At 40.1% G+C, this 13,661-nt stretch overlaps 1 protein-coding gene across 5 annotated transcripts in view; it reads right to left on the reverse strand.

Moving 5' to 3' along the window:
* LOC131027437 (zinc protease PQQL-like) overlaps nt 1-13,661 on the reverse strand; it is a 280,047-nt gene that overhangs the window by 157,047 nt on the left and 109,339 nt on the right. For all 5 annotated transcript variants that reach the window (XR_009102496.2, XR_009372379.1, XM_057957497.2 and 2 more), the window contains exon 9: nt 394-607. Coding sequence is in view for 3 of the 5 variants with exons in the window: in XM_057957497.2 (XP_057813480.1) it covers nt 394-607 (214 nt within the window). In the remaining 2 variants the exon portion in view is untranslated. The remainder of the gene's footprint in view (nt 1-393; nt 608-13,661) is intronic.

Below are 13,661 nucleotides of genomic sequence, written 5' to 3' on the forward strand. Positions count from 1 at the left end.
CAAAGTTGGATGAATTACTCTAGGTAACAAATTTAATCAGGATAAATTATCCTCATAGATAAATAATTCCTCACACTAATCTCCATATCAAGAAATTGGGTCCAGTTGCACTATTGCTAACCCAGGATACAAATGAAGGGGTCAATAAGAAATCAACTACTATGCATTTAGAATTGTAGATTAAGAAAGGACGCATAATTGCAAATAAGGCAGGGTGAATAACTCAAATGATACTCACCTAAATTTTAACAAATGGTCAATGCCTTTATCTCCATTTAAGAATACTTAAAATAACATTCATTGTGAGTATTTCACAAGTCACAACGACCATTTCAACTGTTAGGAATCAATATTCAGAATTTATGTTTTAGGCAATATAGTAAAAGAGCTCACCCAGGATCTGGCTTCCTTGTCACAATTTCATCAGGAATGTGTTCTTCATCCCATAGTGAAATGTATCCATTGCTTTCATTATCTTCAACTTTTGAGACAGTGGCCCTCACTTCATCTATTGTAGCACATGCCAAGGGTTCAACAGTCTTAATCACACAGCTACAAGTTGTTCGAAAAAAATTTGCAAATTTTGACACCTCTGCTACTGAAATATCTGTTGGCAAAAAGTTTCATATGTTAAAATTACAATTTGATTGGTTTGTAAATAGTATTATATATAATTGCTAAATCATACCACCAAGAAATTGCTCGAACACCTGATAAAGCAGCAAATTTTTGCCACCACAAACATCTGATTATTCTTAACTTCTAAACAATGTTTTAAGTTTCAGCCTAGTGACCAATTATCAAGAAATCTAAATATCTAAGATATACAAGTGAATTAAAAATCCATCTACTGATTCTCAGAACTAGAAGATGAACACACAGAATCTAGCGAAAAGCTGAAGAAGGCATTCTAAGCAGAGTTTAAACTCCTACGAGATGATAAGGAAATTGTTGCTGAAATCTATACTACCAAACAAGGGAAGCATGAGAACATACAAGCATACAATCGTAGGCTCAAGGAGTTGCTGAGTAAGATGGAGAACCAGCCAAATGATGGGTTCACGAGGTGGTTCATCAAGGGACTGATCCCTTCGCTGCGCAAGATGATGAAAGTAGTGCCCCCATCTTCATATGTCAATGCCTACAATAGGGCGATGGACATCGAGAGTGAAAACAAAACATCCTCCTAAAGGAAGAGGAAGACTGACCATGACGAGAGAACTGAAGGTAGTAGTGATGAAGAATCCAAAACGGTTGAAGCCCTATGACGAGATATGATGAGAATGATGAAAGAATTGAAGGTGGAGAAAGGAACCAGTGAATAAAATAATAAACTATGGTATACTAAGTGCAAAATTGAGGGGCACACGAAAGGCAATTGTCCTAGAAAGATGTTTTGTGAGGTTTGCCAAGTTATGGATCATTAAATAAAGGAGCCTCCATATAATTTGAAGACTAGAAGTATGCAAGTGCTCTTCGTGCAGGAAGAGTTTACTCAATTGAAACCACAGAATGTATCACCAGACGGTTGTGGAAGTCAACAAGGGCAAAATCAAATACAGTACAACTCTAGAGGATGTCCTATCATACAATGTCGATAATGGAGTGAATGGAACACTTTGCAAGAGACTACCATAATAAGAAAGACAACGTACAATTATTGTGCAAATGGTGTTGACCAAGTGACCATGAAGACACTAACTACCCGAATCAGAAGGGTATTAATATGATGGACATGGACAAACAAAACAAGGCAATTCTAGCAATCACAAGAGCACAAATGAAGAAGGCAGTGTACCTTGACTCTTAAAGGGGAAAGGAACGACTTTGAGAAGCCAGAGAAGTAGAACAATTGCTAGCGAAGGTTTCAAGTACATCATTCCCTTCCCAATAGACTTGCAATTGCAATTAAAAAGCTGCGATTGGAGTCAAAGAAGAACATAGTTCAATAGGTGCTATAGACAATCGTACCCATCAAGTGACAAACCTTCTTCAAAGTATGCCATGACTGAGAGTGGCAATTACCAACACAGTCAATAAAAACACAATTGACCAAGACCAATGTAAGCCACAAGGGGAACCGACACTGAAACCACCACCCCAAAGCAACCAGGCCATTGATCCCATGTTGTTGACTGTGAGCATTGGGAGGAAGGTTGTCATCGTTGAGATGGAAATAATGGGGAAGAATCTGACAAACATCATCATCAATGGAGGCTCGAGAGTAAACATACTGCCAGAAGATACTTGGGAATGCCTCGAAAGACCAACATTATGGCTGCCAAGCTTCCACGTGGTAGGTGCCGACTAGTATGTCATCACGCCATTGGGAACATTGATGGCACAAAAAGTAACGATCAGGACACAACAATTTCTTTTGGACTTCGTAATCATCCCCTCGTAGAAGAAGACTCCTCGAGAGGGATTGGTTGATCACTGTCAACACGAACAACAACTCGAAGCGAAACACTCTCAATCAAGAGTGAAGAAAGGAAGTACCTCATCAACCTGAGAAATCAAGCGGTGAGGAGTTTGCATCCTCTGAATCAAAGTTGAGTATGGAAAAAGGAAGAAAAGGCATGGAACCAAATGACGAAGGGATGCTCGAGGTGGAAGATTGTTCTGAAGATGAGATGAGTTCCATGAAATGGACTATTCCACTAGAAAATGGAGGACCATGAGGTATTTCCATTGTGTAATTTTTGGAAGCTACAACTCTCAGAGAAGAGCAACGGATGGAAGCATGTAAAATTATGGAGGATACATTTGATAGTATGAAGAGCAAAATATCTAATGTGGTGCATATAAATAACTGTCAAAGGAAATCAACTTAACCGAAAATATCGAGGAAAAGAAAGAGGGAATTAGGAAAGATGGAAAATGGAATGACAAAAGTAATCGAGTCAGAAAAATTTTAAAAAGTTTAAATTCGAGCCGACTAGTGAGGAAAATTTAAAAGTAGTCATTAAAGTATTAGAGTCAAAGGACATAATAAAGTGCAATGGCCGATTTACGAGAAAAGCAATTATTGAAGAGGCCGAATTAAATACTATAAAGTATGAAGGAAAAATAAAGAGACAATATAAGGCCGAAAATATAAAGATGAGAACTGAAAAGTTATTAAAGTTGGGGACATATTCATTCCGGGCGATATCATTGTAGGTGACATAATATTTCACTCAGCAGCATTAATTCCAAGTGTACAACCCTCTTCACTCTCAGCAGGCAACAACATACAACATCAAAAAAAGACTTTGGTCATATGGCCCTCTCACTGTCAATGGCATTCAATTCCAAGTGCTCTGCCCAGACAAGTTCCTTGGAGCGTACGACCTTTTCAACAAGTGCACGTCATATGGTGGCTTGGCAGAATCATCCATACCATACAACCTCTAATTCCTTGTGTACATCGGTTTGAATTTTCCATCAAACAGAGTGATTTCCTTTACACAATACGACATTCTTCTATTGACAATGTAGTACAACATCCTTCTATTGACAACATACGACTTGACATGATCTTAAGTGTACGACATTCAAATATTCATTGTTGGCTGGTCTCACACTTTATTTTTGCAGTATGGACTCTCAACAATGTCGTACGACTCATTCATTGTGACCACGTACGACACTTGCATTGTGCCATCATTCAATAGGAACAACATGTTCTCAACGTAAAGACTTTTTTTAGTCGGCAAAAACTGCACCATGTATATGATGACTCTTGACATTGTTTCTTGGGGTACGAACATTCGTTATCAACGATGTATGACATCCAATCTTTCACACCGGACAAAAGCACCTTCATCCTATACAAAAACTCCATCACATCAACACCGTATGGCAACAACTTCCCCTCATACAACAATTCTTTCACATCATACGACAACAACATTCCATCATACAACATCCAAAGCCAAACCTCATACAACCCTTGCAAATAAGAGTACAACGCCCAGTCAATGCATAGCAAAATATGTCCTTTGGTGCACATGCCTCACAATGGCGATTTGACACCCTTTGTGCATAAGGCATTCCTAGCTAGGGCACATTCTCGATACATTTCTCAACATACGACCAATTTTGAAGTGGAGAGGACAAATTGATCAAAATTTTGAGATGGAATCGACCCCGCAAGGGGCATTGCCCCTTGACTCTATTGGGGGCATTGCTCCTAGAACCCCATTTGATTTGTCAAATACACTACAAGTTGGGGTTGCCCAGTACAAGTCATTATCTATACTCTTGTCATTAGTCTTCCCAAATATTACTTAACGTTTACTTGTCATTTGGCAGACAACTTTTTCTTTTGGGGGCGATGATGTAGTCAGCGTACAATGTTTATTGTTATGTTTGATAACATTGGTTATCCGACAATGTACTAATTGTTTGTATTAAGTTGTTTTTCACTCTTGGGTGGTTATAAGTGTTGGTTGGTTGACAGCTATGTTCCTCTTGGCAACCGTTGAGTCCTTAAAATATGTTGTGAATCGTCAAGGAAAGGAGTATGATAGAGTCAGATCACTATAATCCTTAACTGACCATATCTGATCTTCTTCTTTGTAAAAATTTCATGTGCGAATAAAGATATATTTTAAACCCGTATCTGGTATGCATTGGCATCTTTATTGTTACTTCATGTATTTAATTTATCAAATATAGCAATAGACATCTTCTTTGCCAATGGCATTCCATTCCATGTGGCTCTCTCATGTCAAAGATAATAAAGGTAAGGCCATATGTGCCACCATTGTAGACTAAATTGAGGACAACAATCTTGGATCATAAATATTCCAAGATTATTATTTTGATAACCTGGGTCACAATTGGATGCACCATAGTCATGGATGGATGGATGGATGGACATTAGGCATCGTTCACTCATCAAAATCATAGATACATCTACAGCGGGTCCTTATTTCCTTAGGGCAATTGATTGTTTAGGGCATCGCAAGGATGCTCATTTTTAGTTCCCGATCCTTAAAGTTGCTATAGAGGACGTTTGGCCACAAAATGTGGTGCAGGCAATGACATGTGGTCTCTGCGTGCAAAGCTACAAGGAAGTCGATTGAGGCAATCTATAGATATATTTGTTGGACTCGTTGTTGTGTGCATGCCATGAATAAAGCACTCAAGGACATGGGTAAGATCAAATTGGATAAAAACAATTGTCAGTGATGCTAGAGATGTGTATATGTTTTATCTACAAACACCACACTTCACATGTACTCTCTAGGTCCTCCTCCAAGAAGGGATTCTTGAAACCTGTAGAAACATGGTCTGCATCATACTTTATTCTGTTGGAGAGAATGCTTGGGTTGCAAGAGGCATTGCAACTAATGGTTATGACACAATGGAATCAGTGGCCTGAGTTGAAGACACAACAAGGGTTGAGGGTGAAGGAGGTGGTGAATAATAATACCTTTTGGGCTCATGCCAAATATATTGTCTCCATCATTACTCTAGTCTTCAAAGCTATTATTTATAAGGACCTGTTGTGACCATTTCACACATCGCCCCATACCAAATGGGGACCCCCTCTTTTTGCTTGTTTTTCGCTCGTTTTCGCTTTCGTTTTTAGGGTTTTGTTAGTCAGTTAGTCGTCTGGATTTAGGGCCAAGCCTTAGGGTTTTAAATTTTGCCTTTTCAAGCCAAAATCCAGTCATTTTTGAGAGCTTTTGAGCTTCTTTTCTAGAATGCAAATTTTGAATGCAATGAATTCGCCAAATTGGTCTAATTTTCAATTGGAATGTTCATGCAGAACTTAAACTTGTCTAAGTGTTGACCGTCAATATGAATTTTTGTTTGATTGAATATTTTGACCAAATTTTGACCTTTTTGAATTTTGATCCTGGGCATTGGAATTGATTTGTTTTCGCCTCGTGAAGTGTTAAAATGTGAAAAATCTTGTTATTTTGGCCTGTAGGAGCAAAATCGCTCCTGTCCCTCAGTGAAGGACGGGAGCTCAATTTCAAATATCTCATCATCCTTGCAGAGTCCAGACAAATTTTACGTTTGAAGTGATGAAGAACGACGAGATCTTTCCATTGAATATAAATTGAAGATTTTCATGAGCACAGAAAGGCCTCCAGAAGGAAAATCGCTCCTGTCCCTCAGTGAAGGACCGGAGCTACAAATCAAATTTCGCCTCGTCCTTGCAAGATTTTAATGACTTAGCAATTTGAGGACGTCCAAAGGAAGATGCTTTGCCAAATGAATATAATTTGAGATGCAAAAAACGAAGGAAAATGACCTATATTGACTAAATCGCTCCTGTCCCTCTCCAAGGGACCAGGGCGAGGTACCTTGTAGCTCTCGTCCCTCTCCCAGGGACCAGAGCGATTTCCTCCATTTTGCAAAATCCAGACAAGGGTCAAGGCAAGTTTACGTTCAAAAACAAGGGAAAACATGAGATGAACGCATTGAATATAATTTGAAGATTTTTTGGACGTCCATACCAGTGCTAAATGCCTAGTTCGCTCCTGTCCCTCAGGAAGGGACCAGAGCGATTTTTGATATAATTGTTTTTCTTGCAAAGTTACAAATGATGTCAAGGCATGAATGAATAGAGGGAAGAAGGACGAGTCCGTTGAATATAAACTTGGAACCAGGCAAAGTGAGATAGTGGCCACAAGGGAAGGATCGCTCCTGTCCCTCTCCAAGGGACCAGGGCGATGATGATGATAATACTCTTTACGCGAGTTCAAGGTCGTCCCTCCAAGGTTCAAGACCGATCCAAGTCAAGACGAAGGGTGGCGAAGACATTTTCAAGGCTTTTCCATCAAGCGCAAGGTTGTAAAGGTCATCACATGGAAGGATTTGCGCTCTAAAGACCCAGATCGCTCCTGTCCCTTGGGAAGGGACCAGAGCGATATCTACATAATGGCGTAGATTTCAAAAGGCAAACAAGTTTCGAGCAACCGAGAAGGTCGAAAGGACGTCATTCCACGCAATGAAGTTGATTGCAAGTTGGTACAAACAAGAACAAGCACAAAATGATGGACATCGCTCCTGTCCCTCTCCAAGGGACCAGAGCGATATTAGATGTATTGATCATTTCATACAAAATTCACGTAAGGACAATATATTGCAATGTTCTGGAGGGTCCATGGTATGACAACAAGGTGATAAACAAGAGTTTCGAACGTCCAAACATCGCCAAATCGTGTAAAGGCCCCACATCGCTCCTGTCCTTTGGACAAGGACCAAGGCGATACTACCAAAACACTCACGTTCCTTCAAAGATCAAGGCGAAGCGAGGTTAGGAAGTGCGAAGGACGACGTTTGAAGGACATTGCAAAGGAGATCGAAGTTTAAAAATCGCCAAGATCAAGGAGAAATAATGGATCGCTCCTGTCCCTCTCCAAGGGACAAGGGCGATGGTCCCTTTAATGCATCCAGACACATAATAAAAGCAAATGGGAATAAGCGCAAAAGAACACAAACATTGATATTTCGAAGGTCAAAGATACAAGATGAACATGAAGACATGGAGATCGCTCCTGTCCCTCTCCAAGGGACCAGGGCGATGATGGTCATAAGATGCATTTGCTCGCACAAGAAAGGCATTCAAATTCGAAAGGACCACCAGATGATCAATTTGGGATGTGGAAATGAAGGAGTTGAACGTTAAAAACGCAAGAATCATGCCAAAGATGGTGAATCGCTCCTGTCCCTCTCCAAGGGACCAGAGCGATGAGGTACGTCCCTTTATTTTCATATTTGTGGCGCCAAATTAAACAATTCGAATTTCCTTAAATGCTAAATCGATTTTAAAATTGAAAATCTTATTTAAATTGGCATTTAATATGGCGTTAGACATTTATTAATTATTTTGCCTTTATTTAAAATCGAAATTCTCAAATAAAAAACGCAAGGCATTAAATAATTAATTAATTAATTAATAAAAAATCAATTGGAGCGCTCATATATGGAGGTCGGCCTTGTCATGTTATTGCAAATCATTTAAAAATCATTTAAAATGGTTTTATTTTTGTTAAGTCGGCCTAAGGGGTGAAGGATGAATGCGCTATATAAGGGGGTAGAATTATCATTTTCTACATCATTATTTTACCTTCCTTCATGCGAATTGAGAAGAGGCGAATGTAGTGCGAGTTTCATTCATCCAAAGGTGGTGCGATTTCAAACCAAGGTGGCGTAAGCAATCAAAAGGTGATGCGAATTTGAAGATCCATCTAAGACCACGCCAAAGGGGAATTTGCTAAGGACTTGGAGATTTGTTGGTGCGAATTTGAAGATCCATTTGAGACCACGTCCAAGGCGATAAGTGAAGATCACATTCTATCCAGAGGTGGCGAAGTCAAATTTGAGGGGATCATATTGAAGATTATCTTCATACCCCAAATTTTGCCTAGGCAAATTTTGTTTTTTGCATTCTAGAATTAGCTCTCTATCGAGGTATGGCGATTTAATTGTTATTGCTTTATTCATTTATCGTCATATTTCAAATTTTGAAATTTTGATTCTTGAATATCTCTTGGCTCAATCATTGTATTTTAGGAAATGATAACTCTAGAGACTTATCATGAGGTTTCCTAAAATTTATCTCTCTTATTTACGTTATCCATTGCAAAATCTATTTCTTATAATGAATTGTTGTGTAGGTATGGCGACCCCAAAGGCGGGAGCATCCACCAGTCGCTCGGCTCTCATGAAAGAAGATCAGAAGACTGAAGAAGTGGAGACCAAGATCGTGTCCAAGTGGAGCAACATTGGAGATACCAACTTGGGGAACTTTAGCACGAAGAAGTTCCGAGAGGTCCCTTACATCGGCAAGCCATCACCTGTCGCCCGGAGAATAATAGAGAGTGGCATCATTAAGGCAGCCGGTTTTCCTCCAGCCATTCAGTGCCACGAGTTGATGATCGAGTGTGCCCGTCATTACAATCCACAGTCCAGGACAATTGTGTCCAACGAAGGAAACACTTTGGCGTACCTTTCAGAGGAAGCCATAAGTGAAGCCTTCCATCTTCCAGAGCACAGGGACATGATATACAAGAGCATTGAAGGAGCCAGATCAGTGTACGATGATGATCCAGATGCTTGCCTAAGCATAATCAACAAGAACTGGCTACTTAAGAGTCGTCCCCGTCTGAGCAAAGTACCGAACACACCACACAGGATTGATTTCCAAGAGGAGTACAGAGATTTAATCACCATGCTCAACAGAGTTACAGGAGCACCTCATGCCTTCTATTTTGAGAAATGGATGTTTTACTTCATCCAGGTGATTGTTCAAGGAAAGGGTACAATACATTGGGCTAGGATAATTAGCCATTGCTTAGACGTACAGTTGAGAAGACTCAGGGCTACTAAGTCCTTCCACATGAGTTCATACGTCATCTATGCCTTAATCAGGAGCGTTGAGTACGCAGGACTACCTCACAGAGGAGTGATTGGAAGAGGACCCGGCGAGGTCAGAGTTTGTGAATCCTATACCTACTTGCATCATCCACCAGGGAAGAACTACAAGTTAATCAATGATACTTTCACGATGAACATCACAAGGACGTTGCAAGGAGGGATCCACAACAGATTATCTCAGGATGCCCAGGAATTCATCAAGAGGTACGGTGCTTGGTTCATTCAGTTTCCCAAGTTCACTTACATTAGAGTGTATGGATGTCCTTTACCTCCATACATGTTGCCGAGGTACCCGACAGACAGAATTGTGTTACTTGAAGTAACAAGGCAGTTGGCAGCATATGTGAAGGCATTCAGACACAGACATCAGAATGGAGTTCAGGTACCTATTATTTTGGGTAATTCAGTTGAGGTATGTCCTAATGTCTTAGCCATGGATGACGCAGAGAAGGAGTTAGCCTTGTATCCTTTTTCATCTTTTGCTTGGAGGAATAGTTTTGATCCACATGGACATTTAGAGGAGACGGTCGGTAGAAGATTTAGACATGAGTACCAAATTGAAGATTTTATGATGAATCTCCTAGATGATCTCGAAGTGAAACGAAAGATACATTCTAGATTGCCTTTGGATTTCATCAGGAAATGTAAGATTTACAGAATAGCCGACCAAGCTCAGGACAACGGCAGGCACATCCAATCTTCATATGATAGAGAAAGCAAAACAACAAGTTTGAATTGGAATGAGCCCGAGGCCGTGGATTTAGATGAATTGATGGCACCAGTCTTGTCTTGTACTCGCAGATGGGTAGACGTTCAGCATCAGAAGTTGAGAGAACAAGGCATAGCCATGTCTTTTACTTTGGAAGAAAAGCCAGCCGGAGGTGGAGCCAGTGTTAGTGAAGGCAATCCTAATCCTAGGAATTCAGGTGAAGGTAACCTTCGATGTGCCAGTGAGGGCAATCTCCATTCGAGAGGTTCGAAGAGAAAGGAAAGATCAGAAAAGAAAGAGCCTTCCAAGAAAAAGCAAGGTGCTAACAAAGATCAAACACCAGGTACTTCTTCCAGGCCAGAGGATAGAACAGTTCGAGTGGAAGAATCCATGGAATCGATGGTACAGAATGACAGACAGGAAGAAGAACAGGCACAGCATGTTTCATCCGATGGATCTCTCCAAGACTATGATTTAGATAATGATAATGAAGTAACATCTCCTCCCAGACAAGAAGAAATGGTACATAAAGAGATTCAAGTTCAAGAGACAAGATCAAATATCCCAGATTGGTTGAAGGAAAGATTGACTAAGGTGATCGTAATTGAGGACGAGGACAGTGCAATTGATTTAGAGAGCCTTGTTGGACGCTCACATATGACAACAGAGAAAAAGAAGGCTACAAAGATGTCCAAGATGATTCGAGATGAGACTGGATCAAGAAAACTGCAGATAGCTACACCGGCAGCAGACAAATATGAGGGTGAGATCCTAGCAGAGGACTATCATATACAGACTATTGAGTTAGGACCTTCCACAGCAGAGCAGACTTTAGATGATGCCACCGACACATTTGAGGCATTGAAGGACAAGTTTAGAGAAGAAGTAGAAAAGAATAGAAAGCTTGAGAAAGAGGTCGGTGCATGGAGGACATATTTCAGTCACATCAATGAACCTTTGGGACGTCAGGACCCAATTAGATCACCATTGCAGGCATTGCCCCTTCAATCAATCAATGAAGCAGAAAGATTCAGGAATATGGTCCAGCGTACATGTAGTTGGATGGATAGATCTCACACAGTGGCCATTGAGTTTGTTACAAGGATGTCGAAGATCACCCATCAGGCTATCCAAGTTCTTGAGATTATTCACAGATTGATGGCAACAGTAGCTGCATTTGCCCATACCAAGGACGTTGTCATCCCTGTCTTGAAAGTTATAAGACATACATCCAGAAGAATTTTAGCACAAGAGAGGATCTTAGAAGGTGATTCTCACAGTTTGTTTCAGTGGTCAACCTTACTCCATATAAAGAGTGTTCTTTTTGAGGACATCAGTGTTAGATGTGGTCAAGTTGAGGAGGTGATCAATCCGATCCAGGACAGAGTATTTGAGGTACTTCGTACCATTCTTGGCAGAAGGATCGAGGTCGAGACAGATGTGGATTTACAAGAATTTGAAGATAGAATCAAGATCATCTTTCGCAAGGACGCAGATGTTACAGATGAGTAGTATGATCAGATGTATGCTACCATGCTCCTGATTGATAGAACGAAGGAACTTGAACCTACTTGGGACACAGCTCTTCTAGATGCATTTGATCAGGTTATCCACTTAGAAGAGAGTATCAAGAATCTTCCCGAGATTCCAAGCACAGAAATCGAAGGAATCGTGACAAAATTCATTGCATATGCTAAGAAAGAGAATTGGAAAGGGAATAAGATTCTAGATGAAAGGTCGTTACAGATGACATGACATCTTATTTCTCATTGGTTGATACCTCCTAGATTTTTGTGCCAAATTTAATATTTGGCTATGTATTTAATATTGTTCAGTAAAAAGGAGGTCATTTGTAACAAACCCTAATTAGGGTTTAGGTGTCATGATCTTGTCCATTGATTTACTTTCAATCTGGACCTTTCATTGTAACTGGGGATGCTATTTATACCCCCATTTTTCATTTCATTTGTAATAGAGTTAAGAGTGAAATAGAGAGATTAGAGTTGTAAGCAATTTTTATTTTGTAGCAAGATTGAGTCTTGAAGAGAGAAATTCAAGCAATTGTTGTATATGATGACTTGGAAATCAATAAAATATTGAAGTTATGGTGTTTTGTTGCAAATTTCTTAAGTTATCTTCATGGTTGTTGGATGTACTTGAATCACGCTCAATCGAAGTAGTTTGTTAATTCGAAAGGCTAAGTGTGAGATTTGATATTTGGTAGGATTCGCTATCCAAACCACTAGCTTCTTGCTGATTGTAGGAACGCCTTGCGTGGTCGACTGGAAAACATTTTGAGTCCTTAACCTTCAAGCATTTTCGCATCTAGGATATGTACCTTCGTAGTAGTGTCCTTGGTCTTTGATGCATTGAATACCATTATTACCTTAGAAGATCGCACTAATTTTAATTGAGTTGTTATCTTATGGCAAAATTGAAGTTAGTTGAGTCTTGCCAAATCTCATTCATGCTAAGTCGTTCATAGGGTTAGGCTAGATTAGACTTCCTTAAACCCTGTCCTTTTTCCATTTTTTTTTTAAAGTTCCTTTTAGACTAGTAAAATCTTCGAGCTTTGAATACGTAAGACGCCTTGGAGGAAATAGCAAATCACATCATACTACTAAAAAGCTTGTCCACACGTGGAGACCCCACTAAAAGAACCTTGGAGTCCATCTAACTGATCCTTTTTGCAGATCTTCAGCAGTTAGAGACTATTTTCTCAAGAGAGGATAAGATGCCTGTCGGTATTTTATTCTGTGTATGATTGTGTACAAAATACACGTCAACAGGACCCTAATGCACCTTCCTTTGGAATAGTGTATGAGTGCATTGGTTCTATAGTTGATCAAATGAATGAAGGCTATTGTGCGAGAGAAGGATCCCACATTGCAATTCTACACTTAACATATTAAGCCAATCATTCAATATAGATGCGAGAAGCTCAACACTCCCGTACACGTGGCTACCTATGAATTGAACCCGAAGTAGTACATGCAAAGGTCCGACGGAATTACACCTATAGAGGATGCTGAGGTGAAGGAAGGGTTCATGAAGGCCATTGAGAAAATTGATGATCCCATAGAGGCCAGCTTGATTTGTACTGAGTGGACAAAACTTGCCACTCTTTGGGGATATTCAGAGGCAGACAAGATAGATCTAGAGATTATGTCACAGGAGGGCCCCAAGTTGTGGTGGACTATGCTTCGACCTAGATCTTTGACTATTACTCTAGCATATTCATTTGCTGTCCCAAGTTTCTAGTTCTTTTGTTGTTGAGAGGAATTGGTCTACTTATATAGCTTCATCCAATCCATTAAGAGTACCAGGCTTACTTCTAGGAGGGTAAAGAAGCTTGTGGTTGTACATAGTGCCTTGCATCTCATTAACCACAACACACTTACATACAAAGAGGGTCCAGCATCCAAATGGGATGTAGAGCCAGAAGAGCCAGCACAAATTGATGATGATGGTACACAGACCAGGCTGGTTGGTATTGGTGTAGATGAGCTTGGGCATGCGGGGTCCAACAACTCCAGTGATGAGGAGTTTAACGAGGAGCTTGGAGTTG

Source organism: Cryptomeria japonica, chromosome 4, assembly GCF_030272615.1.
Source record: "Cryptomeria japonica chromosome 4, Sugi_1.0, whole genome shotgun sequence".
Classification (NCBI taxonomy): Eukaryota; Viridiplantae; Streptophyta; class Pinopsida; order Cupressales; family Cupressaceae; genus Cryptomeria; species Cryptomeria japonica.